This window comes from Squalius cephalus (assembly GCF_949319135.1).
Source record: "Squalius cephalus genome assembly, chromosome: 2".
NCBI classification, from domain to species: Eukaryota; Metazoa; Chordata; class Actinopteri; order Cypriniformes; family Leuciscidae; genus Squalius; species Squalius cephalus.
Genome location: NC_137123.1, coordinates 52,429,983 through 52,456,757, shown reverse-complemented (window position 1 = coordinate 52,456,757; position 26,775 = coordinate 52,429,983). Strand labels below are relative to the sequence as shown.

Sequence of the window (26,775 nt, the reverse complement as noted above, 5' to 3'; positions counted from 1 at the left end):
TGCAAGTCTCTTTATCTTAAACAAAATCAGCATTTTTCAATATATATATTTTTTAAACATCCTTATAAGGATGAACGTATACTACTGGCACGTAAACTACATTAATGGTGACAATCAATAGACACATCAATCAAATAAATAGATGAGCTCTAAACATCACCACAGAACAAACTAGTAGTGACAGTAACAGCATAACATCATCACAAAAAAAAAAAAAAAAAAAAAAAAAAATCATAAAATAAGCCAAGACACATATAACAATAGCCATATAATTTAATCATGATGCATTGAATGCTAGGATATGACAAACCCTTAAACAATCATCGATATTATTCAATAAAGAAGTCCCAGTTGTGAGATTGTGAAATATAAAGTCACATTTTCATAATTTGCTGTTTTGTTAAATGGATAGCTCAACCAAACATGAAAATTCAAGTGAGAGTTTTGTGTGGGACTCAATCACTTATTATGGACTCAAAATAAAGGCTTCTTTTCCGGACATTATAATGTGTACCAATCAAACTAAATGGGTAAACTTGCTAAAGCTGTTGTTTCTCACAATGGTAATTGGAGGATATTGTTGAGAGGGTCAGTCTGTAAAACCATCCAATCAGCTACAACAGAAACTTGCACAAAATACAGGATGGATTTCATGTCTTAGACACAAGTTGGGTTTAAAATCATGGATGCTTTAACATTATGCATAGATATCTTTCTCAAACAAACAATCCACTCTGCCAAAAATGATTTGGTTACCATGGCCACCTAATGGTAAAACAACGCTTGCAATTAGCAGAGCTATTCTGATATTGCAATTGTAATTATGTGTGCAGTAATAGATTAAGGTCAGTGATTTATGGTGTAAATTAAACCGCAATTAAAGCGGAGTTCATTTTCTCCTTTGTAATACCAGAGGAAGCATGTTAAATCGAAATTACTTTTAAAAACAATAGATTTGAATGGCTTTAATGTCCGAACCATGAATCACTAGCCGTTCAGTCGCCAGTCACATTTTGAACAACCCGACCAGTGAAACAGCACTGGGCTTTCTTCCTTGGCGATGTTAACCTTTTCTTAACATCACCTGTTCAGATGACACATTGTGCCTCCTTTCTTTCCTGCTACACACTCTAGGGGAAATGTTCAACACAATTCTTTTATTCCTCTCATCCTTCAGCTATATATGTATTAATTATTTGATACTGCTGTTACTGAGAGTTGTGTTGTAATCGGACTGCCCTTTCCCACTTGGCAGAGTTAATTAAGTGTAAAATGGATGGAGGAGGTGGGAGGGACGGGAGGGACTGGAGGGACGGGGGGGCGATGGGAACGAAAGCTTGGCAAGGACCTTGATACTCGAAGCACTAGTGAAAGGATCAGGACACCGATGGGGCCTTCAACTGCCACTCAAACTCGGACCAGCACAGCAAACCTAAGAGAAGATGGATTACGGCCATTTGTGATGCTATTAGTGCTATTGAATGGGTCTGTTGCTCACCGCAGCTTTTACTGGCTGGTCCAGGATCAGCATGCGTGCTGAGTGCTGACATTGTAGACAAAAGCAAACCGTCCTTTTTCTTGGTTTCCAAATAAGAATGACTCGGCCTTCATAGTTGAGTGCTTTCTAATGAAAAATCAGTGCATGTTTTGTAATGCGCAAATAAGATTGAATCATTGAATCTGCTACGTGAGATTACAAGTTAGGGTAAGGAAAAAAGAGGGAAAAAAAGAGATTAATTGTACCCTGACTGTGCAGAGTCAAGTCAAGTCACCTTTATTTATTTATATTTATATACAATACAGATTTTCAAAGCAGCTTTACAGTGATAACAGGAAAATAATGCAATAAAGTTTGTTTCTTGAAGCGAAATAGGCGACAGTGGCAAAGGTGAACACAAAAGGAGATATTTTCTAAATGTTTTTTTGACCCTACAACAAGTCAATGGGGTCCAAATCAACACTGGACCCAACTGACTTTCATTGTATGACAAAAAAACTGATATTTTTTGGTCGTTTTTGGTTGGCCTACTCCTTTAAAACGAATGAAGTCAAGTTCTGCACACTTATTAATGTATTTATTGCTTGTGTTTTAAATCTGTCATCTACGTTTGCGGTCCAACCCAAGCATTTTTTTTTTTTTTTCAGTCCCTCTGAAGGAACTTTCACAGAGGTGGTAAAGGATTGGCAGTAAATTGAAATGACACTCCAAGAGATTAAGAAAGGCATTTCATCAGCGTCTGAATTCATGGGACACATACGCCTCCAGATAAGAGGCAAACCAGAGATGCCAGTTTAATTAAAACTATCGCTGAACAACCCTGTTATAAGGACAGAATACTGTTTGCCTCATCACCACTGTTTTTAATGACTCCTCTTTTTCTAAATCTATTCTTGTCCTGTTGTCTAATGAAAAGGGCCACTGGTGATACTTTAAAGTTCATATAACATGTTTATCATAATTCATTAGAAATTTAATAACAAGATGACTGTGAAATTACAAACAGCTCCACAAAGCAATTACATATCAAGTACATGTTGTTCATTAGAAGCACCCTGCTTAATTAATTAGAGAGAATTACATGAACACTATAATGTAAGTGTGACGCTCTACAGAAGAGTCACTGTTATATAAGCCCTTCAACGCAATTCACAAAATGCTGATTCAATAGATGCAATGTTACAACATATCATAAATGCTGCTCCAAAATCATTTCCACACAATTTTTAAAAAGTAGCTCCCTCCTGTGTTTCAAATACAAAAAGGCTTGGTAATAAATAAAAAAAGCCAGAAGGTGTGATTCTTTACTCAATAACATAAAAGCTCTAAAATAATAATAAAAAAATCTTTTGTCAGCCACTCTGATAGATTGACAGCTGCTGAACCTAGTCGAGCGATTGATCTGGTTTGAGCTGTACTCTGCATATTTCCCTTTTATAATATAGTGTTCCCCTGCGGTAGTTCTAGTTTGGCCATAGTATGGTATACCTATAGCTTAAAAGTAAAGGCACAGAACACTGGATCATTATCTTGATATAAGAACTTTTATGTGAGGCTTGAGTGTAGGAATGGTGCTTTTAAGAATCGCTCATTTAATGAATAAAGACATTTGCCTGGTTTAAACATCGATCCTTTGAAATCACAAAGCTCAAACCGAATACAATAAATCAAGTGAATTGGAGAGAAGCAAATCTCCTGGCAACAGATGCCAATCAAATATAAACACACTTGCCAGATCAGTACGTGTTTGCAATCTCTTTCCCTCTCCTTTTCAGAGAGAGGAAGAGGGAGAGGGAGAGAGAGAGGGGGGGATACTGTATGATAACACTAAGATCACCATTCACTGTAAACAACAACAACAACAAATGTTTTTTTTAATGGAAAATAGTGTTAGATTTCTACAGTAAAAACCTGTTAATTGGTCAACTGTAAGTTAACCCAAACTTTGCATATATGGTAAAATGACATACTTTTCAAGGCAAAACATATAATTTTACTGTAAATATTTTTTTAAGTGAAACTTATTAATGATCTTATAATATAAAAACAGAAAACATACATAATATTTAAAAAGGCAATATGCATTCTTGAACAGTATAAAATTAACAAAATGTTGTTTTTTATAAGTAAACAGGTTCAAATATCTTTTCATTGAAGGAGAAAACCCTGACAAACCAGCACATTTGTTTATATTTCATTTAAAAAGGTTAGTTTTTTCTTATTTTTGTTATCGATTATGTTAACTGGAGTGTTTCGTGTTAATTTTAGAGAATGCTTGTTGCATTATAGTGTCATTCGCATTATCCTGATTGTGTTTTGTGTTCTGTATATAAGTTATTATTGGCCACAGTTGCTAGAGAGAGACCAACTTCCATTGAGCCACATGTGTTCCGACGAGAACACCTTACAGAAACAAATAGACTTTCACAGCTCAAATAGGGTATTGGCATATACAGTTAGGAAATGTAAAATATACAATCAGCAAAATATCCACCTATCCTATTTGCAACATCATCGTCGTATTTCTCATGGTAAACTTCTGGGAACCACAGTTGCTACCCTAAATGTACCATTTTACAGTGCAGTGCCGTCACAAATCTCCCATACAGCTGTTCTCCAGTGTGATCTGTGGAGCTGTCCAGTGCCAGAGGTGCTGAAACACACAATCCCTCAGCGGAACTCTTTTTTTCTTTTGTGAAAAACGCATGAACATAAGCATTGAATTGAGCAATAAGATAAGAATCCTCACGAGTTAAAAAGTTGTTTTCAAAAATGCCACTGCATATGGATAAATGAGGATGCACGCGATGGAAATGCCAGGAGTAGGAAGGCGATCGAGGGAGCGGTTGAACGGGGGAAAGACTCGTTTTTGCAAAAACCCATAGTGCATATAAGATTTGTTAGCGAAACATCCGAACTAGACTATTTGTGAAATGACATATGAGCATTACGCTTCAGAAGCAGCCCCAGACATCGGCACCTATGCCTTTAATGGCCGCAACTTGATCGAGGGTTATTGAAATGCACCCCACGCACAAAACCCAGCACCGCACTGAGCCCCAAACACACACTACACGCTGCAAACAGCAGCAACACGTCACATCAGCAACTCACCTTCAGCGCCTCGATGTCCAGCGATGCCGATCGCTCCATATCGAAAGATAAAGTCTAACACAAAAGTTGTATATCTAGCCTTGTAGTTCCCCAGCGAAAGCCAGCCCAGTTCTCCGAGCCGCGGCGGATTCCCTCAGTCTCATTCCCGCTGATCACGACTCCAGCGACAGCCTCAACTATTCAATAGCCTATATAACTAGTCACTCAGAGTGTCCCAACAGCAGTACCGTGACATAAACAGACTTGCGTGTCGCTCTCCGTTTTCCTCTCCGAAGGCAAAAGTGTTTCTGTCAGTAAGAGACCGTGCTGTCATTGAGAGCGTTGAGCGCGAGACTGGTACGTTTGCAGCAACCCTGGTTGAACAGTCTATCAAATCATCCTTTTGCGGTAAATTTCAAGAATATCGGTTCGATCCGAGCAGGCGGATGAGGAGGAGGCTGTCAGCTCCCTGGTGTGATCCGACTGATTGATTGATTGGTTGACTGATTGACTGAATGATCGTTTGATTGGACAGGGCGCACTCCGCTGCTGCCCTACTTGGTGATCTCCAGAAACCTCCCGTGTCCTAACGCGCTCCTCCAGCCGAGTCCCGGTTCTCTGAGTACGGAGTGTCTGTCTGGGAGAGGGAGTCTGAGAAGGGAGGGATGGATGGAAGAAAAAAAGGGAGAAGATCTTCCTCGAGTGGATTGTGAGTGAATTTTTCTGTCTTTGGCGGCGTGATGACTATACAGACAAGCCAGGTGACTTGCACAGTCCCCTTAGTCTTCTGCGTGGAGAAACGAGCCGGTTCTTTTCATCACTCAAAAAATAAACTGTCCTGCTAGTTATTCTCCTGGGTCCTAGAGCCAAGAGAGAGAGAGAGAGAGAGAGAGAGAGAGAAACGCAATGCTATTTAAGTATTAATTCGCATGCGTGTGTGTTGCATCTCAAGTGCACAATGTTGACATTTCCTCTTTAAAAAATTCCAAAGTGAATATTTCAATGCAGAATATTCCCACTAAAAGTGTTAGTAATTAAAGAATGTAAAAATGCATTACTACTATAAAACTATAAGTAATGTATTACCATATAATTGTATGGACAAATTTTATATTTAAATGCATAAGGTTTTTATACAAAAATATTGTTGGTAAAAGGACCGTTGGTAAAGATGTTTTGGTACTGTTCAAATAAAGGTTCCAAAAAAAAAAAAAAAAAAAAAAATATTTTTTTTGCAGTGAACCATTTTGGGTTCTCAGAAGAACCTTTCAGTGGTCAGTTACAAAATATATTAAACGTTTTGTTTTTCTTAGTGTGTAGAACATTTTAATATTCTAAAGTACCTTACCTTTTGTGCAATGGAAGGTTCCATGGATTTTGAAGGTTCTTTATGGAACCATAGTGTAGTAGCCTATATGTTTTACGTTCACTGTGGATTTTCAGTAGCAAACTGATTTTAACAGAGCAAAAAAAGTAGCTATACTTACATTATATTATATATGATATATGCAGTTAGAAAATGACATAATGTCCAGTTCGAGCAGCCACAGCTGGCAGTTTTTACTGTACATTTAATAATCTGCACGTGCACAATTCATTCACATTTGGTGTGTAGTTTAAAATGAGAAAATTACTTTAAAAAAATGCTCTAAAAATAACCTACACAGCAGTATTACAGCTGAAATCATTGTTCCAAATGCAGGGCTTGCATTGAGGATCTTTTTTTCATTGTGCCACTCCGCAATTAATCATTCCTTGGCATGGATTTTACATGCGCACCTGACCTCAGCTGGGTATATTGTGCCAGCCCCAGCTCCGGTGACGTCAACTCCCAGTCTAGGACCCAAATTAACAGCCCACCGTAAAGTGAGCTGAAGCGACAGTGAGACAGATTTCAAGTGGTACAGCTCAACAGCAATCGTGTGTGTTCGAGCATCCGTGCCTGTCTGTGTGTGAGAGAGATTCACATGCAGTCTATAGGGCTGAAAGAGACACACAAAGAGAACATGTATAGGTTTAAAAACTGTGTCCTAGATAAATGGAAATCATTCATCATCCTCTGTCTTGCAAATTCTGGACTGTTATTCCTGGATGAGGTTCAACTAAACATGTCGCGTTCAGCTGTGGCTGTCTGTCTCACACATCTGCGTGAGGGATTATTAAGGTGATATTCATACCGAATCTTTTATAAACACCTGCAGTGTGTTTATAACAGACAACCTATTAAATGTGAGTCAGACATGTCATCTTTCTCAAAATAAGACCACTTGACGTCAGTGACGTCAAGGTTAAAGGGCTAAAAGAGAATCTTAACCATTTGATTCCAGCATAAGTATTGAAGTCTGACCTTTGCTACATGCATCATATTGAATGACATCGGTGTTTACCCTGTCTGACCTTATATTCAATTCTGCATAGAGATGCATGCTGGCCAAATAAAATACACAATTTGCTACAGAGTGAGTCAGATTCTTAAAGGGAAATGGAACGGTCCAGCCATGCACTTAGCTTGTACGTGAGCTAATAAATAAGATGAAAGAATTGTTATTTATGCCATCTAAGAACATACTGTTCTTGGGATAAAATGCATACAAATTCAAGTTCAGGAGAGGCTAATCTAAATCTTTATAGAAACTCCAATGGAACATGCATCTTTTTAATCTCTCATGCATACAGTATATATCCCATCGTTCACAATCATACATGCAAGCATCAGAGCGTACTGTATATTAGTCATAGCATTCAACCTTTGGGCAATTTGTGTGAAAAGGACGTTCTTTTTTTCTAACAATAAAATGTGAAAAGCTATAATAGCTGCGCTCCCCTTTTAATGGTTTCTCACCCTAGTGACCTCTCAGCTGCTACTAGAATAAAACAACTCAAAGATGTAGCCTATTATGACAAAGAAACAAGAAAGACAATATATGATAAATATAATAAAACAGTGGGCCTACTTTGAAGACGTTATGGTGTTATTGCAACATCTACAATGTATGTGCATGTTCTTTACAGTGACTTAAGGAGACATTTAACATTTCATCTTGAAATAATAGTAGCCTATATATGCAGGTGAGAAATTACAAACAAACAAATTGTTACAGTGGGACTGAGACAAGAGGCGTGCGGATCCATATGCAAAGCTTTTTATTTACAAAAGATGTGTTCAGAACAGGCAGGGGCCCAAACAAAGGCAGGTATGATATGGACAAGACAAAGAGCATTCCAGGGACAGGCGAGGGTCAACAAACGGAGAACGTAATCCAGTGGACAAGGCAAGAGGATAAACCAAATAACCAGGCTGAAGTCCAGGCATGAGGCAAACAGTATCCGAACAGGGCAAGACGAAAGGGGTAATCCGAGGCGAGCAAGAGTCCAGGGCAGGCAGAGAGAAGGCAGAACACGGGAAACCAGGCTAGGATCAAAACACAGGGCAAGCAAGCAAGAGTAAGACTAGAACAGACTAGGAACACTAGGATTGGCTCCTTAAAGATGCTATCAGCTAGACAGCGATATTTGCTAACAATACTCGGTGATCGGTGAGCTTGTGCATCAGTGTTTTATAGTCCTTGTGATTGACTACAGGTGCGGAAATAATTAAAGCCATGGAACATGGGAAATGTAGTCCAGGGTAACATGTAACTGTGTGTGCAGTGAAAAAAGTCTTAATGGTGAACGGGTGATGGAAACAGTAGGCATAGAATATGTGACAGAGCCCCCCTCCTAAAACAGAATAATCCAGGAGGGTGGTGGAGCAGAAATGAAACGGGGAGGACGGAGGGCCATGACCATGTGGCGGGAGAAGGACTGAAGACAGAGTCAGATCGGGAAGCCAGGGAGGAGCAGACTGAGCAAGCGGCCAGGGCAACGCAGGTTTGATAGACGGCCAGGCCAGAGCAGGCTGGACAGACGGCCAGGGCGGAACAAGCAGGGTTGAAGACCACCACGGCCGAGCATATGGAACAGAAGACCACCAGAGCAGGTCATAAGACCACCACGGCAGAGCAGACGGAACAGGCAGAGCAGAAGACCACCAGAGCAGGTCATATTACCACCACGGCGGAGCAGACGGAACAGACGGAGCAGAGCACCACCAGAGCAGGTCATAAGACCACCACGGCGGAGCAGACGGAACAGGCGGAGCAGAGCACCACCAGAGCAGGTCATAAGACCACCACGGCAGAGCAGACAGAACAGAAGACCACCAGAGCAGGTCATAAGACCACCACGGCAGAGCAGACGGAACAGGAGACCACCAGAGCAGGTCATAAGACCATCACGGCAGAGCAGACAGAACTTTGGTCCACCAGAGCTTGTCAGCAGACCACCACGGTGGCCCAGATGGATCAGGGACCCACGGCAAAGACTGAAACCTAAGGAAAACTGAGACATAAAACACAGACAATGTTTTCACGGCCCTAAGGACCGAGGCAGGAAATGCAGAATCTCTTTGGGAGTGACTGGATGAACATACAGTAAAAATAAATAAATAAATCAGGTTCATGAATGGAAACTAGGTACCCTGGAAATCCAGATTTCTCGCGAGAGCACAAGTTGAATTTGCTCAGCGAGTTACTCTGGTGTCGATTAAATGATGCTCATTAAATATGCCCCTCTATCTGAGCTGCACCAATCACATCGGGTTATCTGATATAGGCGGGCCAGAGGCGAGATGACGACAGTGCTGCGACGTCGAAGTCATTAGTAAACATTGCAAGATGGCTATGGATGAACGGCTTTGGCCGCTCTAAAAGAGGAACAGAAGACAGAGCTCGAATCGTTCCTTTGCAAGAAGGGCGTTTTTGCTGTTTTGCCGACCGGATAAGGTAGTGTCTAATCTACCAGTTAGCTCCGCTGGTAGCTAAGCGATAACTTGTTGTGATTGGTCGTAGTGTTATCCAATTGCGTCCAGTGAGATTTTCAAATGCATGCTTGGTGCCGCCCTTCGAGCTTGCCGATTTTCATTAGTCAACGCCAGACCATTCATCTTTTAGATTTAGGTCTGGATTTCCAGGGTAGAAACTAGGCAGATAGGCAGTTCAAAATCAGACTCGTTGGGGAAAACGGAATGGGGAGACAGTTCAAAATCACAAGCATTGACTGAAACTAGAGTGGATGACAATTCACACATTGGCTCATTGAAGGGAATTGACTTGGAGAAAATTCAGAAACAGATTCATTATAGGCAGATATTTCCAAATGGAGTGTATTGATAGGGACTGAATAAACAGACTGTTCAAAAACAAAAACATTGACTGAAATTGGCAAGACAGACAGTTCAAAATCAGACACATTAGGGAGAACTGGAAGGGTAGACAGTTCATAATTAGACACATGAATAGGAACGGGATAGTCAGATAATTCCTTTGTGGCATCTTTGGTCATGACAAAGCTACTGGAGCCGACAGGAAGCTACTGGAGCCGACAGGAAGCTCCTGTACGGTTTCTAGGGTCGTGACAGAGCTAATAGGACAGATAAAAGGTTCCTTTATGACCTCTGCGGTCGGTTCAGAACCGAGCGAGTGTTCAAAAATAGCCTCCTCGGCTGGTTTAGAACAGGATGGCAGTTCATAGATGGCCTCCGTGGCCGGGTCAAGACAGGATGAAAGTTCGTAAACGGCCTCTGAGGTCATTTCAGGGCAGGACAACAAGGGTTCAGAGATGGTCTCCATGGCTGGTCTAGGACAAGACAATAGTTCATAATCGGCCTCCGGAACAAGTTCACGACAGAATGAAAGTTCACAGACAGCCTCTGCGGCTGGGTCAAGACAGGACAAGAGTTCACAAATGGCCTCCATGGCCGATTCAAAACAGGACGAGAGTTCATCGCTAGCTGCGCCACCACCACTGCGCCAGGAGCTGAAGCGAGTGCCACCGCCTCATGAGGTTCTGCAGCGTTATCTGCCACTTCTGGAGATTCAGCGGTGGTGTATGTGGCCCAGATACACCATAAAGCGAACCCCATTATGGGGAGCGCTGCGGACAGGGGAAGAAGTTCAGGAGCAGGAGGGCTAGAATGAGTTGGTTTGGGGATACCAGCTGTGCATACTGACACCAGCAGTGGATCCTCCACGCTGGATGCCAACCTCTGACGCTTGATGACTGTTTCCCCTGACAGATCAGAGGAGGGTTGCGGTACGACAACCAAAACAAGACGTGGCTCTGAGGTGGCAGACCTGACGTTGCGAGGTTCTAGGAGATCTGCTGAGACGCGACGAGGCTCTGGAAGATCTATGGAGACATAAACAAGCTCTTATGTGGCCACCATTATAGGCACGGAAGTAATGTCGCATTCCTCCGTGACCCCCACAGTGAAAAAAGAGCCAGTTAACAGTAGAAGCATAATCTAAAAAAATGACGGAGCGATGTCCGAGGACCCTCATGGATTAATCTAGACTTTAAGGGTTGATTTATGCCTTCACAAAAAAAAGTAAATGAGAACACAATCAGGCAGATCAGAAAAATATGCTACATCCAAAAACTCCTGAATATATACCTCTAGTGGTTGCATACCCTTGCAAGGTTCATACCTGACCAGTGTCCTTTAGAAAAGCCGCTGGATCCTCGTTTGGCCTAGTATTATGTTACGGAGGGACTGAGAGAGAAGCATGCGGATCCATAAGCAAAGCCTTTTATTTGCAAAAGATGTGTTCAGAACAGGCAGGGGCCCAAACAAAGGTAAACAGGTATGATATGGACAAGACAAAGAGCATTCCAGGGACAGGCGAGGGTCAACAAATGGAGGACGTAATCCAGTGGACAAGGCAAGAGGATAAACCAAATAGCCAGGCTAAAGTCCAGGCGTGAGGCAAACAGTATCCGAACAGGGCAAGACGAAAGAGGTAATCTGAGGTGAGCAAGAGTCCAGGGCAGGCAGAGAGAAGGCAGAACACGGGAAACCAGGCTAGGATCAAAACACAGGGCAAACAAGCAAGAGTAAGGCCCAATCCCAATTCTGTGTCTTACCCCTTCCCCCTCCCCCATTCCCCCATTCCCCTTCCCCCATTCCCCTATTCCCCTTCCCCCATTCCCCTATTCCACTTCCCCTTCCCCCATTCCCCTTACCCCTTACCCCATTCCCCTTCCCCCATTCCCCTTACCCCTTACCCCTTACCCCATTCCCCTTACCCCTTACCCCATTCCCCTTACCCCATTCCCCTTACCCCTTACCCCTTACCCCTAACCCCTTACCCCATTCCCCTTACCCCATTCCCCTTCCCCTTCCCCTTCCCCTTCCCCTTCCCCTTACCCTTACCCTTACCCTTACCCCATTCACCTTCCCCCATTCACCTTCCCCCTTCCCCCTTACCCCTTACCCCTTACCCCTTACCCTTTACCCCTTCCCCCATTCACCTTCCCCCTTCCCCCATTCACCTTCCCCCTTCCCCCTGCAGACTAGGGACACTATTGGCTCTGTAAAGATGCTATCAGCTAGACAGCGATATTCGCTAACAATACTCGGTGATCAGTGAGCTTGTGCATCAGTGTTTTATAGTCCTTGTGATTGACTACAGGTGCGTAAATAATTAAAGCCATGGAACATGGGAAATGTAGTCCAGTGTAACATGTAACTCTGTGTGTGCAGTGAAAAAGTCTTAAAGGAGAACTTGGTAACTTTTTTAACTTAATAAAACTGTCTAGAAATCATTTGGATGGTTAAACAACCTATTCTGGTGATATTGATGACTTTCCCTGCTCCCCCAGCGTTCCCAGGTGGAAAACCAACCTTGCAACTTGGGGACTGCCGTCCCGGTAAGACAGAAATTGGAAGTCTCGTGAGAAGCGAGAACGAGAACGAGCGCGAACGCGAGCGCGAAACACGAATTGCTTTACGGCAATTCGACATAAACACACACGCATGTATGATGTATTACCAGATTACCCACCTCGGTAGACATAGCTCCACACGATACAGTTGGCTTGCTCCGATCATAACAAACGCACATGAGCAGCGGTAGAGAGGGGGAGGAGGCTGCCGCAAGTGAGTTTTTTACGTCCGTGTTGTGAAATATACGCTCCCCCACAGCTGTAGGGGGAGCTCGTGGGGAAAACATGCGACAACAAAAGGGAAAATCAGCGAAGAAGTGACTAGAGTTCACTAGAGTTGCCGAGTTCTCCTTTAATAGTAAACGGGTGACCTCTGTTGGTGAGTGGACGTAAATGGTAGGCGTAGAATACGTGACACAAATAAATAAATACATAAACAAACAAACAAACAAACAAACAAATAAATACATTGACATACCACTGTGCAGTAATAAAAAAATCTATAGGCTTTACTTTACAATTGTGAATAGTTTTTTAGTGAAAACAATGTTTTGGCTTTAATTGAAATGATGATAATAATAATAATAATAATAATAATAATTAGTTTTATTATTATTATTATTATTATTATAAAAGGATAATAACGATATGTTATTATCCTTTATTATTTTATATTATTTAAGCATTGTAATATTATAAATAGCTCTTTATTTAACCCTTTAGAACATTACTGTGATTTCTCATTTTTGCCATGTCATGCATTCTCCATTCAATATCATTCTATATTAGAAAACACTTTTTGGGTTTGCCCTCCATTGGCAGGAACTGGAGATACAGCAAGGCTAAAGCCTATAAATGTGTTCATCTTTCTCTCTGAGCGCTAAGACTGTGACAAAACAACAATATAGGCCTATTTTTAAAAATAATTCACTAAATAAACTGAATAACGAAGTTACTTTTGGAGCATTTTGGAGGATTTTACATGGTATTCCCATTGTTACTGCATGCATTTAAAATCCAGGTAATAAAAACTACAAGTCCCACAAAGCAATTGTGTGGTCTCTGGTTGGATGCGATTGTAGCCAATCAAAGCACTCAGCAGAACTGATGCGATAAGAGCATCTTCCATCATGGCGGTGGTATACAAGGGATTCCCATTCAACATGCCGTTTGCATCCTTATTGTTGATTCTGCTGTTATGTCTTCAGTCTGGAGGAGGTCAGAAGAAAAAAGAGGTACTGATGCATTCATTAATCTACCTTTCACAACACCCAGTGATTTTGATTTCTGGTAAAGTCCTACAGTGTCCGTGTCCAAATAACATATTACCCGGCGGTCGGCAGAGTTAAATCATGTTGACATTTAAATTACCCAGAAAAACGGCTATAAAATGTAACAGGAAGCTGCTCCATTATTAACATATGTTTTTTACACGAATGTTCTAGCAGAATATGTCAGCTTCATAGTGATTGTCAACGTAGCGTGCGCGTGTCCGTGTGACGCTGTGCGCGTGTCCTTATAATGATAGTAAATCTAAGATTTCATTCTAAATGAACGTTAAACACATAATGATTTATATTTGAAAAAGTGGCGCTATTTATTTCATACACATGTTATAAAAGTTACATGGCTCTCTCCTAATATTCCTATCCAAGTTGTGTAGATTACCATTATCATTGAAATCCAATGATAATAGTAATCAACACAACTCAATGAACACTCAAGTTCTTTTATTACGTTTTATTTATTTATTAAATTAATCAACTGTTAGCATATTAATTGGCATGGCTTTTGTAACATTCATAATATTTGATCTATTTGATTAATATTAGGCTAACGTTACCGGTAATTGTTAAATTAACCCACATTTTCCTTTAACATCTCAAAAACACATTTACATTGAAGTACCGGTATCAGGTTGATACTTGACTCATAGAGGTTAATAATATTGAAATTAATATGAATTAAATACTTGTTACTTTTTTACCATGCATTAATGTAATAATTCTGAATTGCCATTAAAATAAAATGCAGTGTTATTGAATGTCAGAATGTCAGGTGAACTGCTAGGCAGAGTCTAGACAGTCTCTAGATAGTTTCTCACTCTCTCCCTCTGTCTTTCGCTCTCTCTCTAAAATATGATGTGTATTTGACCTTTTCCTCTCACCTGCAGCAGAGGAGCAGGGAAATGATCATATTGGGAACAAATCAGGCAAAGTACTGAAGCAGCAACTTTCCGCTTCCCCCTCCTGCATTTTTAAATAATTTCTTCATATTTTCTCTTCTTTTTCTCCCTCTCTTTCCTGCCCCTGTGCTCTGCGGGTGCTGAGAAGGGCAGTATTTTGACTCCCTGTCTTTAAGCCTTCATTTATCTGTTCAGGTTTGCACTGCCCTCTACAAGCGAGAGAGGAATATTGGAGAGTGAGTAGGGGTGATTTTTTCTTTTCCCCCCTAAGCTCAGCTACTCGTTCATTCATCATCACAGGCAAAATTTTGTGTGTCTTGTATCTTGGCTTGACTAATGTGAAGAGGGAGGAAAAGATGGTGTAAGCAGTTTTGAGCTGCTTGAGTTGCAGAGTCTTTGTTTGCCTTTGTTTCCCTTTTGAGTTGGCCTGAGGTGGACTCTTCTTTATAGTGTTTAAAGATGACTTGCCGTTGCCGATTATTTCTTCACATTTTGGCCTTTACTTGTTTACTCTCAGGGAGGGGCATGAGATGAGATTTCTATTCAGGTGCTGTTTTCTGATTTTATTCCTGGCATTTTGAGGATTTGGCTGCAACATTTATTTCCAGCTTTATGATGGTGTTATTATAATGCATCAATATGAGTTATAAATAAGTCAGTACAACCCAGAATAGGCTTCTCCTATACATGGCTGTGTCCAACCCTTGTTTGGATGTGTTTACTTAGAAGCAGCTCTTAAATCATTCCCATAGGCTATGTTGAATCATTCCCAAAGAATGAGTCAAATGAATATTTGCTCAAAGTTATTTTTGTCTGGACGTCATGCTCTGTTCAGTGTTAAAGCATACGTAGTGGTTTTGTTTATGGATGGTAGATTTTATTAGTGGTTTTGCTAATGGATGGTAGATTCCCCATTCGATTGGTAGATTTGTATATGGACAAGGTACATATTAATAATCCCTACAAATATTTTTAGCCATTAAAGTTGTGATAGAATGTAATGTAAGTAATATTTTTTGTGTGATGTTTTCAGGTTAGGCTGTAATTTAGGTTAAAGGAGAACTCCGGTCAATTTTAACATTGAGCTAATTTTTTTGTACATTTGGAGTGCTGTCAATACAGAGAACAATGACAAAAATCGGTGTTGCCTACACCGTGTTATCCTCTTTTTAAAATTTGCACCCTGTTGACTTCAATGGGGCAAGTTTTAAACCTGCTTTTAGCCTCTTAACATCCTTGATGTGTCATTACAAGTGCACAGGTCATGTGAGTGATTCCTTCGGAGTGAACGCGGGTCAATCTGACTGCAGTAGATGTGAAAGATATGAATAAAAATGATATTTATTTAGCCAGCGCTCATACCTGTATTTACATCCTGTTTTCGGTCAAAGTCCATAGTAATCGATTGTCGAGTTCACGCGCATTGGTTTAGTACCTATGATCATGCGCGTGAACTCGACAATCGATTACTATCACATGACCTGTGCACTTGTAATGACACATCAAGGATGTTAAGAGGCTAAAAGCAGGTTTAAAACTTGCCCCATTGAAGTCAACAGGGTGCAAATTTTAAAAAGAGGATAACACGGTGTAGGCAACACCGATTTTTGTCGTTGTTCTCTGTATTGACAGCACTCCAAATGTACAAAAAAATGAGCTCAATGTTTAAATTGACCGGAGTTCTCCTTTAAATGAATTTATTACATTTATTGTAAATCACTATGGGATGGTAAGATTTTAAAAATTGTTCTTTAAAGAAGTATCTTCTGCACAACAAGGCTGCCTATATTTGTTTAAAAAAAAAAAAAAGATACAATAAAAACACCATTGTGAAATATTATTACATAAAATACCTGTTTAGTAAATTAATGTATAACTTTCAGCATCATTACTCCAGTCTTCAGTGTCACATGATCCCTCAGAAATCATCCAAATATGCTGACTTGGTGCTAAAGAAACAGTTCTTATGATTATAAATGTTGAAAAAAAAAAAAAAAAAAAATATATATATAATGACCCCAAACCTTTGAAACAGTAGCCGATAATTATTTATAGGGTTGATATATTTGCTATATTCTATATTAGATATTATTCTATATATATTTATTATTCTATATATATCTTTATTTTATCTTATATATCTTTATTTTTTATATATATATCTATATCTTTATTATTCTATATATATCTATATATTAGATATTATATATTATATATATTATATATTATTCTATATTAGAATTTATATAGCCTACTGTACAGAAATCAATCAGTATTATTCAAACTGTTAAACAGAGTACACTTTTTGAAGATTATAAAAAATATAGAGCCCCGATTATTATATCCTCCAAGTATCAAACTAGTCAGACATTTTTGGCTAAAATATAAACACCACACACTCTTAGAAAAAATAGTTTCTATTTAGAAGGGTTATTGACTCAATCTATGCCAAAAAGCTTCTGTAAGGAGACATGCCTTAAATTATTGCATAATACTTTCAAGTTTAACAGGTTATTTCAATTTTTTTACAGTGAATAAAGTATGTGTACAAGCTGTTTAATTCATACAATTTGATCAAAAATCGATAAACAAAATGAATTCAAACTAAATCCATAAAATGATCCAGCGATGTGAACCTCTAAAAGGTTTTACAGTATGAAGCACCTGACAGAACCTTTTCTCCGTAGAGTGCAGTATCAGCTAATACGATTTGGTCTGATTTATTCTACAGTTAGTTGTGCTGCCTTTTCTCTGTTGGACTTGCGGGATCCTCTGCTGTCTCTATTCCTCATACATCTCTGGTAGAACATTTCTTGTAATATCTGCCTCAGGAATATGTCCGGGCCCATGATCGCTCCATCCTGACTCTAGCAGCTGGAGTTGAAGAGCAGTGTGATCCCCCTCTCCCTTCAGCTCTCAAACTGCAGCTCGACTCATTACTGCTCCGAATGGCACTGGGGCAAAAGGCTTGAAAGAGTTTATGTTCTGAAACAACTGAAATGTTTGAAGTCTTGAAGCCTCCCTCTCGCTGGGGTGAACAGTGCGAGAAGGGCCACCCTGCTGAGTGTTTGATGAAGGCAGTTTAATTCTAAAAGCTCAGAGGCATAATGATGCATACGTGTAGCCATCCATAGATAGGAAAAGCGCATCATGCTGCTCTGCCTCTCTCATTCTTTCCCCTTTTCCTTTATTTCTCCGTCTTCTCGTTCTTGCTAACTTTTTTTCCCTCTCCGCATCGTGATGGACTGCTCTCGCTAAGCATTGATCTCTAGGATTGGGAACACTGTTTCAGCGTGCCAACCTGCATATATACATTTCCATAATGAGTCTCAAGACTCAGCAAGATTCTAATTCTAAATACATCACGGCTCACTGCAAATTAATCTCCTCGAGAATGATGATGTCTCCAGAGCATCGGGAGGTAGTTTTACATTTTTAAAATTTGTGGCCACTGTTATTGAAAGGGACACTGGAGGCAAAGGAGATGAAACGATTGGCAGAAGATGAATGGATGAAATGATTGGGTCGGACTCGCACTCGTGTTACCAGCTTAAGCACTGTGGCTCAACATGTTAAAGGTTGCTTCTACATGCTTCAGTTTTTTTTAATAGTGCACCTTTAATTCATTAAGTTTAGAAAAATTCATGTTTAATTCAATGCGTTACTTGTCATTTCTTTGTACAGTAGTTTTTTTTTTTTCAATTTACTAGCAATTTCTGTGTGAATTTTTTTTTCATTTTACAGTAAATCCTACACCAAATTTTATTCAGTGTACATGGAGTGGGTGTGTCATAGGGGCTGCCATTTTGAGATCACATGACCTGAAAAACATTTTGCTTTATATCTGTAATGTTATTGGACACTTTTGCTCACAGTATCGTCGCTGTCAGGCAGAAATCTCGTATCTCCATTTTTTTTTTTTTTCATTACTATTGGTCAGCTCTCACGTTTTTCTGTGGGTTTTGAAAAAACAGTAAGCAATAGCCAGTTCTGTCTTGTGTGTAGCAGCTTCATCCTTAATAACTAACATGAGTTTTTGTCCAAAAACAGAAAAAAAAAAATGATTGACTGCATAGCTACAGTAAATTTTAGAACCTGTAAGTTGATGAAAACATAATGTGATGCACTCACTGCCTCAGATGCCTCAGACAAAATACTTGTCCAAAATTCTCTGAAATCCGCTGGTCAAAGCTTGATTTTGGTATTGTGTTAATAATATAATGACACATGCAAGTGTCTGACTAAAGCCACAATATCAACTTTGACAACGCAGTGTTTAATTATTTAAAAAAATACAGTGTTTTTTTCCATTTCTAGTGTTTGTAGTTAAGTAGTGTTTTTGGAGATTTTGCCCTACAGCGACAATATATTAATCATGGCTGACTGCTAATGGTGTATTTCTACAACAGCATCTCTGTATCGGAAACTCGAGTTTGCATGACGTGACATCCACACCATTAGGTGTCAGTGTATGTCCAAGGTGAATGACAGTGTCTGTCTGTGACAGTGTATAAGAAAAAAAAAAAAAAGAAAGTGCAGAAATTCTTATTTGTCTGAAAAGTAACAGATGTGGATCAGTCATTTTCCAGGCTTTTTTTTTTTTTTTTTTTTGGTAAAAACAATCACTATTTAGGGCCCGAGCACGAATGGTGCGAGGCCCCGTTTGGAATTGCTCTGTTTATTTTGCAATTGTGTTTGTTCTGCTGTTGATACAGTACGTAAATGCTTCACCTTTAATGTATTACAACAAAGCTTTTCGTGCAGACTTTCAGTAATAGCTCTACTCAACAGAAATAGAAGACTGGGTAAGATCGCGCGAAAGAGCATGAGCCCGTGTGCATGGCTGTCGCTCCCATGCCTGGCTAGAGTGACAGCGAGTCGTCTTTAAGGCCCAGTGGATTTGCGAAATGATTTGTATTGTGCTTGAGAAGCATTACCAAAATGATTCTCCATGCCATCCAGACAGACGCAGGGCACCAGCCGCTGGGAGGCTGTGATATATCAACATTAGACCCAGAGCCATTCCACATGCATTGCTTATAAAAATCATTCTGAATATTGAACAGCCCATGGTTGGCCTTGGCCCGCAAACCCTGCACTCTCTTCTCCAACAGGGCATGCTTTTGTGGTCCGTTCTTTCACTTTGTGTTTTAAAATGCAAAATAAGGCTTTAAAAGATAAATAAACAAAAAAGAGGCATGAATATTTAGCAGGCCCCGGGCCCCCTCCAGTCTCCACTCGTGTTAGATCCAGGTCTAGTAGTGTAATTCCATTTCCCTTGTACGTTTTATTTAATATTCAAGAGATTTGCAGGCCATTTGTAACAAGTGCATTGATATTCTTACCTTCTCACCATGGGGAGATGGAAAAAAAAAAGAAAAAGAGAACGCTAGCGGACAAGCGGTGTGTGTTCAGTGCACTGCAATCAATGTATGAAAGATAGAGGTACACAGTATATAGGCACTGAACACTGAAATAGTATTTTGTTAAAATTACCATAAAAATGCATTCACAATGTTTAATTATGGGATGTAATTTTTTGAATCTCTTTTTCTAATTTTGAAAATCTTTTGAATGTAAAAGAAGTTAATGAGGACTTAGCCTAAATTTGGGTCTGTTCCTCACACAATAACTATCGTATGGCTTCAGAAGATTTGGAATTTAGTGCATGAGTCGTATGCACTACCATTGTTACTTTTGTATTATTTTTAGGACTGTCAAGCGATTAAAATTTTTGGTAAAACTTTAGTTTAGTGTCCAGTTCTCACTTTTAACTATAGTTGCTCATCAGCATGCATATTATACGGTTAGGCCTATTTGGCTGTTTATTAGTTTTTATATATTGTGCAAGACCATATTTCAAATCCCTTAATCCTACCAAATTCTTACCCAATACCTACCTGCCTAACTGTTAACAAGCAGTAATCGGGACCCTAATTAAAAGTGTGACCAAATCTTTAATCTAATTACATGATGTGCAGATTATTTAATCAAATTAATTGCAAATTGATCGCACATCAATTTTGGCAAAGAAATTAGCCCCAAAAGATAACTTAAAGTCATTATTGTGTTTGATGAGAAAAGTATTGAATAGACATTACAAAAAGTAGCTTTAGAAAGAAATATTTTGATTCAACATAGTTTATCATACATTATCTTTTAAGGCTACAATGTGGCCATACCATTTTTTTTAGAAGCTGCATCTGAAGTGGCATTTAGTTCTATTTACACAGACTGTTTGAAGCTCAGATGTGGCATGAATATGAATGAAATTCATGTCATTCATTGAACAGATTCATTCAAACGGCTGATTCATTCAGGAACGAAGCAAGTGATCATCTTTATGAATGAGTCACTAAATTATTGGCTCACTCGATTGGTTAAAAACAGCAGATTCATTCAGTAATGAAACACTACTTTGTGTTGCTTGGAGACGCACACCAGTTCTGCTGTGGTTTTGTTTTGGAACTGTGTGTGTTAGTAAGCATTAATAATGCTTTATTTTTTCCAGAATTAATAGCACCAAATACATTTGACCATATTTGGTGCACAACAGGCAGTTTCCAAATTAACATGCTTCTTTTTCCATTCATATTATGCATGTTTTTTTTTTTTTTGGGTAAATTGCATACTAGTACCAAAATAGTTTCAGATCAAAATATGTGACACGTTAATTTTATTTATGAATTTGAATGTGTTTCACAATTAGCAGTCCTGTTGAATGAATGATAATAGCCTGTGTGGCAGAGCTGTCTGTTTGATGGATGCTTTGTGTTCCCGAGACGTCGCCCTGCCCACTTTCTGACATTTTGGTCAGAAATTGGGCATAATCAGAGGGCAGTTATTTTTGAAGCCGTGGGAAGGAGAAGGGTACGTGAGATTGACCACTAGGAAGTCATACCTGCTCTATCATTATTATTATTTTTGCCATTTTTGTTTCAGCTTTATAGGCTTTTTTGTTCGACTTTAAACTCCACACCGGTTTATTTCCACAGATTCTTCCATTTTCCGACTATCCCCATGTGTTTTTTCATTCTAAGCTCCCTGGGTTACATGTGAGCTCTGTTAACCTGTGTTCACGCTGTGTGTTCTGACCCAATGTCTTTCGTTCAAACTCCTGGTGTTCTCTGAGCCCAAAAGAGATCAACAACTGTAGACCACAGACTTGGTGCAAAACACAAAGACATCAGAAGAAAAATCTCCACCTGTGTTTTCTTCTCTTTTTTTTTTTTTGCAAACGTCATGTTGTCTTTCTTTGAAATATGGTATGAGGTAACAACTTCCAATTCATTTTCCCTTCCTCTTTCATTCCTCCAAATCCTGTGTACCCTCCATCTGTCCACCCCATAGCTTGTGACATCTTCGATTGTCCTTTATCAGCGCTGTCATAGCAGTCGTCATCGCAGCGTGGCGGCGGATGATCTGACAGAGATGCTTTAGGCAGGAGGCCGGCGTGGACGAGTCAGCCTGTCCAACTGGATAACGCATGCAGCCTTATCAGCGCTGTGCCAGCCGTCCATGGCAAAGCCTTAAACATGCATTAAAGAGTGTATCAGAGAGAGTCGTTCATTAAGGAGAGTAGTGACGGGGGAGGAGAGAAAGCGAGAATCTCTCCAACGCATCTCTCCACCTGTCTTTCTCTTCTTCATCCCCATCACTGTTTTGCTCTTCGTCTCCCTCTCTATTTTTTTGTCAGATAACGGCCGCTGTTTCTAACTCGTTCCGTTTCTGAGATGGTTTTATTTTGTGGTTTTATCAGTAGTCTCAGTGTGCTTTAGTGATGGAACCAAAAAGTGCCGTTGCTGTGATGTGACCGGTTGTTTTGTTGCATTTTAAGGGCAAACGCTTCACCATGTTACACAGAGCAAGGAGAAATAAATAAATTACTATCAGCTCCTTGGACACCATGGAAAAAAACATTTTTCTGGCTTTCAAACTTTAAAGCTGCAGTCCGTAACTTTTTTGGGGTTAAAAATTGTCCAAAATAAATTTGAGCAAGTACCTTACCAGCCAGTGTTCAAAACTATCTGCTTGCCTTAGCTTGATTCAAAACGATAAGCTTGTAATAATGTTTTTAATTCCAGTGGTACTGGTGGATTTCCGCCGGAAATTCGAGCATGTCTTTGCGTCATTACGTCACATCTGTGTACTCATTAAGAATGTGTCCCGGCTAGTAGGCTATATTGCATGTGAGGATGTTGGAGGTGGAGATTTATAGCCTTTTCTCAAGGCACTTGATATAATTAAACGTATCAATTTGATGGTGGATCCGAAAAGGTTGAAACGACAATCACCAGTGACAACTGGAGATTCACCCATTGTATGCAAATGCAAAAGACTTCAGACTTCGGAGTGGCTACAGAAAAAAAGAGACTGCAACCAGGCCCATGCGAAAACAAGGATAAATATCGGAAGGGCTTTTGAAAGATGGCGTGAACTCCTTGTTTTGAAGGGGTTCAAAACAGACACAGAGACGGCTTTTTTTCTGCTGGACAGGTTTGACATAAGTGATCGTTAGATTTAATCAGTGTGATTTACTGCTATGCTTTTTTTCCCCTTAGTTGATCACAACAAAAGTGGATGTTACTTGTTCAGATGACATTTTCCAGTGAAAATTCTTATGTTGGTCATACTTCCAAAAAGTAGAATCTATCTTCCGAATGACAGTATCCACACCGCGAGTTGACTGACAGCCTCACATTCTCCTCAAAACATTAATTCATCCGCGCTGTGCCGTGCCGAGGCACAACCCACGTAAAGTTGATAATTCTACGAATAACTGCAATTGCAGATTTCAAACAGAGATGGCGACAAAGAGGAAAAACTACGGACTGCAGCTTTAAAAAGTTAAGATATGTTAAGATATGCCAATCAGTGTTGCCAATCCATTATAGGAGTGTTTCCTTTCCTATTTTCAGCGGTAGAGCTCAATCGACACCACCTCTGCTGAATTGCACCACTCAAGTTTGAATGCCAGTTTGCAGTCTGAATTAAATGTGCTTGGATGAAAGCAAAAAAAGCAACAAAAAGCAAACGTACAGCATGACAAGGGAAGTCTGATTAATGAACAAATGATTTGATTGAACTGATCCTTTTTAAAGAATCAAAAATAACAAGAGTAAGCAGTGTATTCTGATTCATAAGCAAATTACTCTTATTAGTGGTTATTTTAATTAACTGCTTAAAATGACAAATTACTGATACCGACTATATTGAATCAGTCTGATGAATTTGTCACTGAGTTAACTTATTTGAATCCGTCAGAGCGGATACTGATTTAACATCTGACTTACTGACTGGATGAAATATTCTGAATGATACCAATCTGACTTGTGATGCAGCATGGAATCTATAATATTCAGCAATATTATTGATCTGACTGTACTGAGATTATTGGATGAGAACTGAACTGAGCTGGACAATGACATCACTGTAGGAGCTGCTTTATAGCTGAATCCTCAAGACCAGAACTTAATCAACACTGAACTGATCTCAGCAGATTTTCTTTTTAGAGCTGCTTTACTGCAAAATTAAACTGTTTTTGCCTCATTTAATCATTATGTTCCTGTTTATCCCTGTAAAGCTGCTTTGAAACAGTCTTTATTGTATAAAGCATTATATAAATAAAGGTGACTTGACTTCACTGCTGTTTAAAAGTTTAGGGTCAGTAAAAAGAGTAGGGTGCAACAGGGCTAACAGCTTTTTTCCTCTAAACCTAGATGGCACAAAAACTTGCCGCAACCCTTTCCAAAACATCCACTTTTCAAGGTGCACATGGAAATTTGGCTGATCCTTGACATGATCACGGGCAGCAGCGCAAAGTTGATTTTGTGCTAATTTGATCTAATATTTGATGGGTTTTTTTAAGTAGCAAATGAGAAGCACTAAAATTATTGCCTATAGGTCTTGTTAATGATTTTAGGTTTTGCTCAAGATAATTACAGCAACAGATTTTCAATAACAGAAGAATATGTAAAAGTATGGTATTTGGGGTAAAATGTGCTCCTGCTGTTGGGGCTAAAGGCACAATAATTGACATGATAATAAATAGCTGGCTGATTTTTCCATTTGTTGACATGATATTGTTAGATTTAGATGGTAAGGTTGTGTAATGTTGGGTTGGGTGTCCACCTTAGAGATAATCCCCATATTTATAATGAAACAATAATGTTTAAAAATGCATTAAATTATAATGGGATCTCCTTCAATGCTTTCAGAATCTTTACTTTTTAAAATAATGTTGTTTCTGTATTTTTAAAACATTTTTTTATTAGTGATAGTATATTTATCGGACAAAAAATATTTATTTTATTTATCAAAATAAACAGAAAATGGTACAAACTTGCTGAAGTGACTTAGAAGTATTAACTTAGAAATTATTAAAAACATATTATTTTAGCTAAAGTATTTGTATAAATAATGTGTGTGGGGTAAAAGTCCCATCATGCCACCTCATACATTTATAAGATTTTTAGACAAAATTAACCACATTTATGATTTATTTTCACACAAAATCTATTGCTCCATCAATGTTCAATAAATTTTTTTTCCTGCAGTCATACACTATGGGAGTAGTGAAAAGCACATTTCTTCTTAAAGTGTGCTGAATATAAGTATTAATTTATTAATAAGGTAAAATTGGTCTAAAGGCAAAGGATGGACAGTAAATTGACAGTAAAAGGCTTTTATACTAAAAATCCAGTTATTTTGATCTTTCTGCCCAAAATATCACAAAAAAAAAAATGAATGTAGGTTTCCACATTAAAAATAATGCAGTACAATAAATAAATAAGCAGCAAAACAATATTAACAATATTGTATTAACAAATAACAAAACAATTAACAATGTTAACAATATTAACAATAAATAAGCAGCATAGGAACTGCTTATTTATTGAGCACCAAATCAGCATATTAGAAAGATTTCTGAAGGATCATGTTGCACTGAAGACTGATGTAATGGCGGATAAAAAAAAAAAACAGGTTTTCCATTACAATAATAAAGCATATTAATTTTAACATATTAAAATAGAAAACGGACACTTACAATTATTTAACAATATTACTGTTTTTACAGTATTTTTGATTAAAAAATGCATCTTTGGTGAGCATATAGACTTCTTTCAGAAATCTTACCAGCCCCCAAACTTTTGTAGAGTATATAGTCACTATTTATAATTTCATGGATATTATTTTACATATATTGAGGTCTTGCAGACAAGGGCTAGAAAAGTTTGTCTTTAAATTCCCTGTAAAGCAATGCCCCAAGATCCCTACACATGCAGTTGGATGTCTTGGTGAATTTTGGCTTACATTGAGCTTCCTTATTATTCTGTTCCTAGGGATTGTTTGTGAAATGTCTTTTTCATTAAGTGGAGGTGGTGTAAGCACTTGGTGCCTATCAAAGACTTAATCCCATCTCGAGATCTAATATCGCTTCACTCGTGGCCACCGCCATTCATTTCCCAGTCACCCTCTAATTGACAGCAAAATTAGATCCACGTTTCTCTCTCACTCGGAAAATGGAGAATGAAAAAAGAACAGCATCTAAGCAAAAGAGAATAATACACCAAAACCCCAAATTGAGCTGCTTTGTCTTCTTATACACTCAGGCCTGAGCCAAATCCTGAAGTAAATTATCCTCAATAATTAGCAATGGTAATCCTGAGGAAAGTCTTTTGTTGTTGTGGAGAACAGCCTGTTATTGCGACTTACTGCTCCACTTTTAGTGGCTGTCAGACCAAGACTCAAAGGCTGCATTCATACAGTCATTATCTGTGAATTTACTAACAGGTTAGACTTTGCAATTGTCTTGTGTGTAAAACAAGAGACAGTAGCAGTTTGAATAATGTCTGTACGGACAGGTAACCCCTGTCAACCACTTTCTGTGAGGCCGAAACAAACTTGAGCGATTCATTGCAAGTGCGCAGTCCCATTGTACTTATTGTGCGTTACTGTGGCAGTAACAATCCTCAACATTCCAAGTGGAAAACAGAGTACTTAGTAATTATTAGATTAACTATGTCATTAAATCGGATGTACACTACCATTCAAAAGTTTGGGGTTGGTTAGATTTTGTAAAATGTTTTTAAGAAATATCTTATCACCAGGGCTGCATTTATTTGATCAAAAATACAGTAAAAAAAGTAATATTGTGAAATTACAATTACAATTGTAAACTACAATTTAAAATAACTCTTTTCTATTTTAATGTAATTTATTCATTTAATGGGAG

The 26,775-nt window shown here is 39.0% G+C and overlaps 2 protein-coding genes across 4 annotated transcripts in view; one reads left to right on the top strand and one right to left on the bottom strand.

Moving 5' to 3' along the window:
• Positions 1-4,681, bottom strand: part of sgcz (sarcoglycan zeta) — a 279,764-nt gene extending 275,083 nt beyond the window's left edge. Inside the window, exon 1 of the mRNA XM_079898802.1 lies at positions 4,613-4,681. Within this exon, the coding sequence (XP_079754928.1) occupies positions 4,613-4,651 (39 nt within the window). The 5' untranslated portion in view covers positions 4,652-4,681. The remainder of the gene's footprint in view (positions 1-4,612) is intronic.
• A 543-nt stretch (positions 4,682-5,224) lies between these two features.
• tusc3 (tumor suppressor candidate 3) overlaps positions 5,225-26,775 on the top strand; it is a 100,597-nt gene continuing 79,046 nt past the window's right edge. The window contains exon 1 of one of the 3 annotated variants that reach the window (XM_079898780.1): positions 5,225-5,300. Coding sequence is in view for 2 of the 3 variants with exons in the window: in XM_079898778.1 (XP_079754904.1) it covers positions 13,486-13,590 (105 nt within the window). In the remaining variant the exon portion in view is untranslated. Of the gene's footprint in view, positions 5,301-13,447; positions 13,591-18,040; positions 18,119-26,775 lie in introns of those variants that run through there. The other 2 variants (XM_079898778.1, XM_079898779.1) reach the window with 2 other exon arrangements.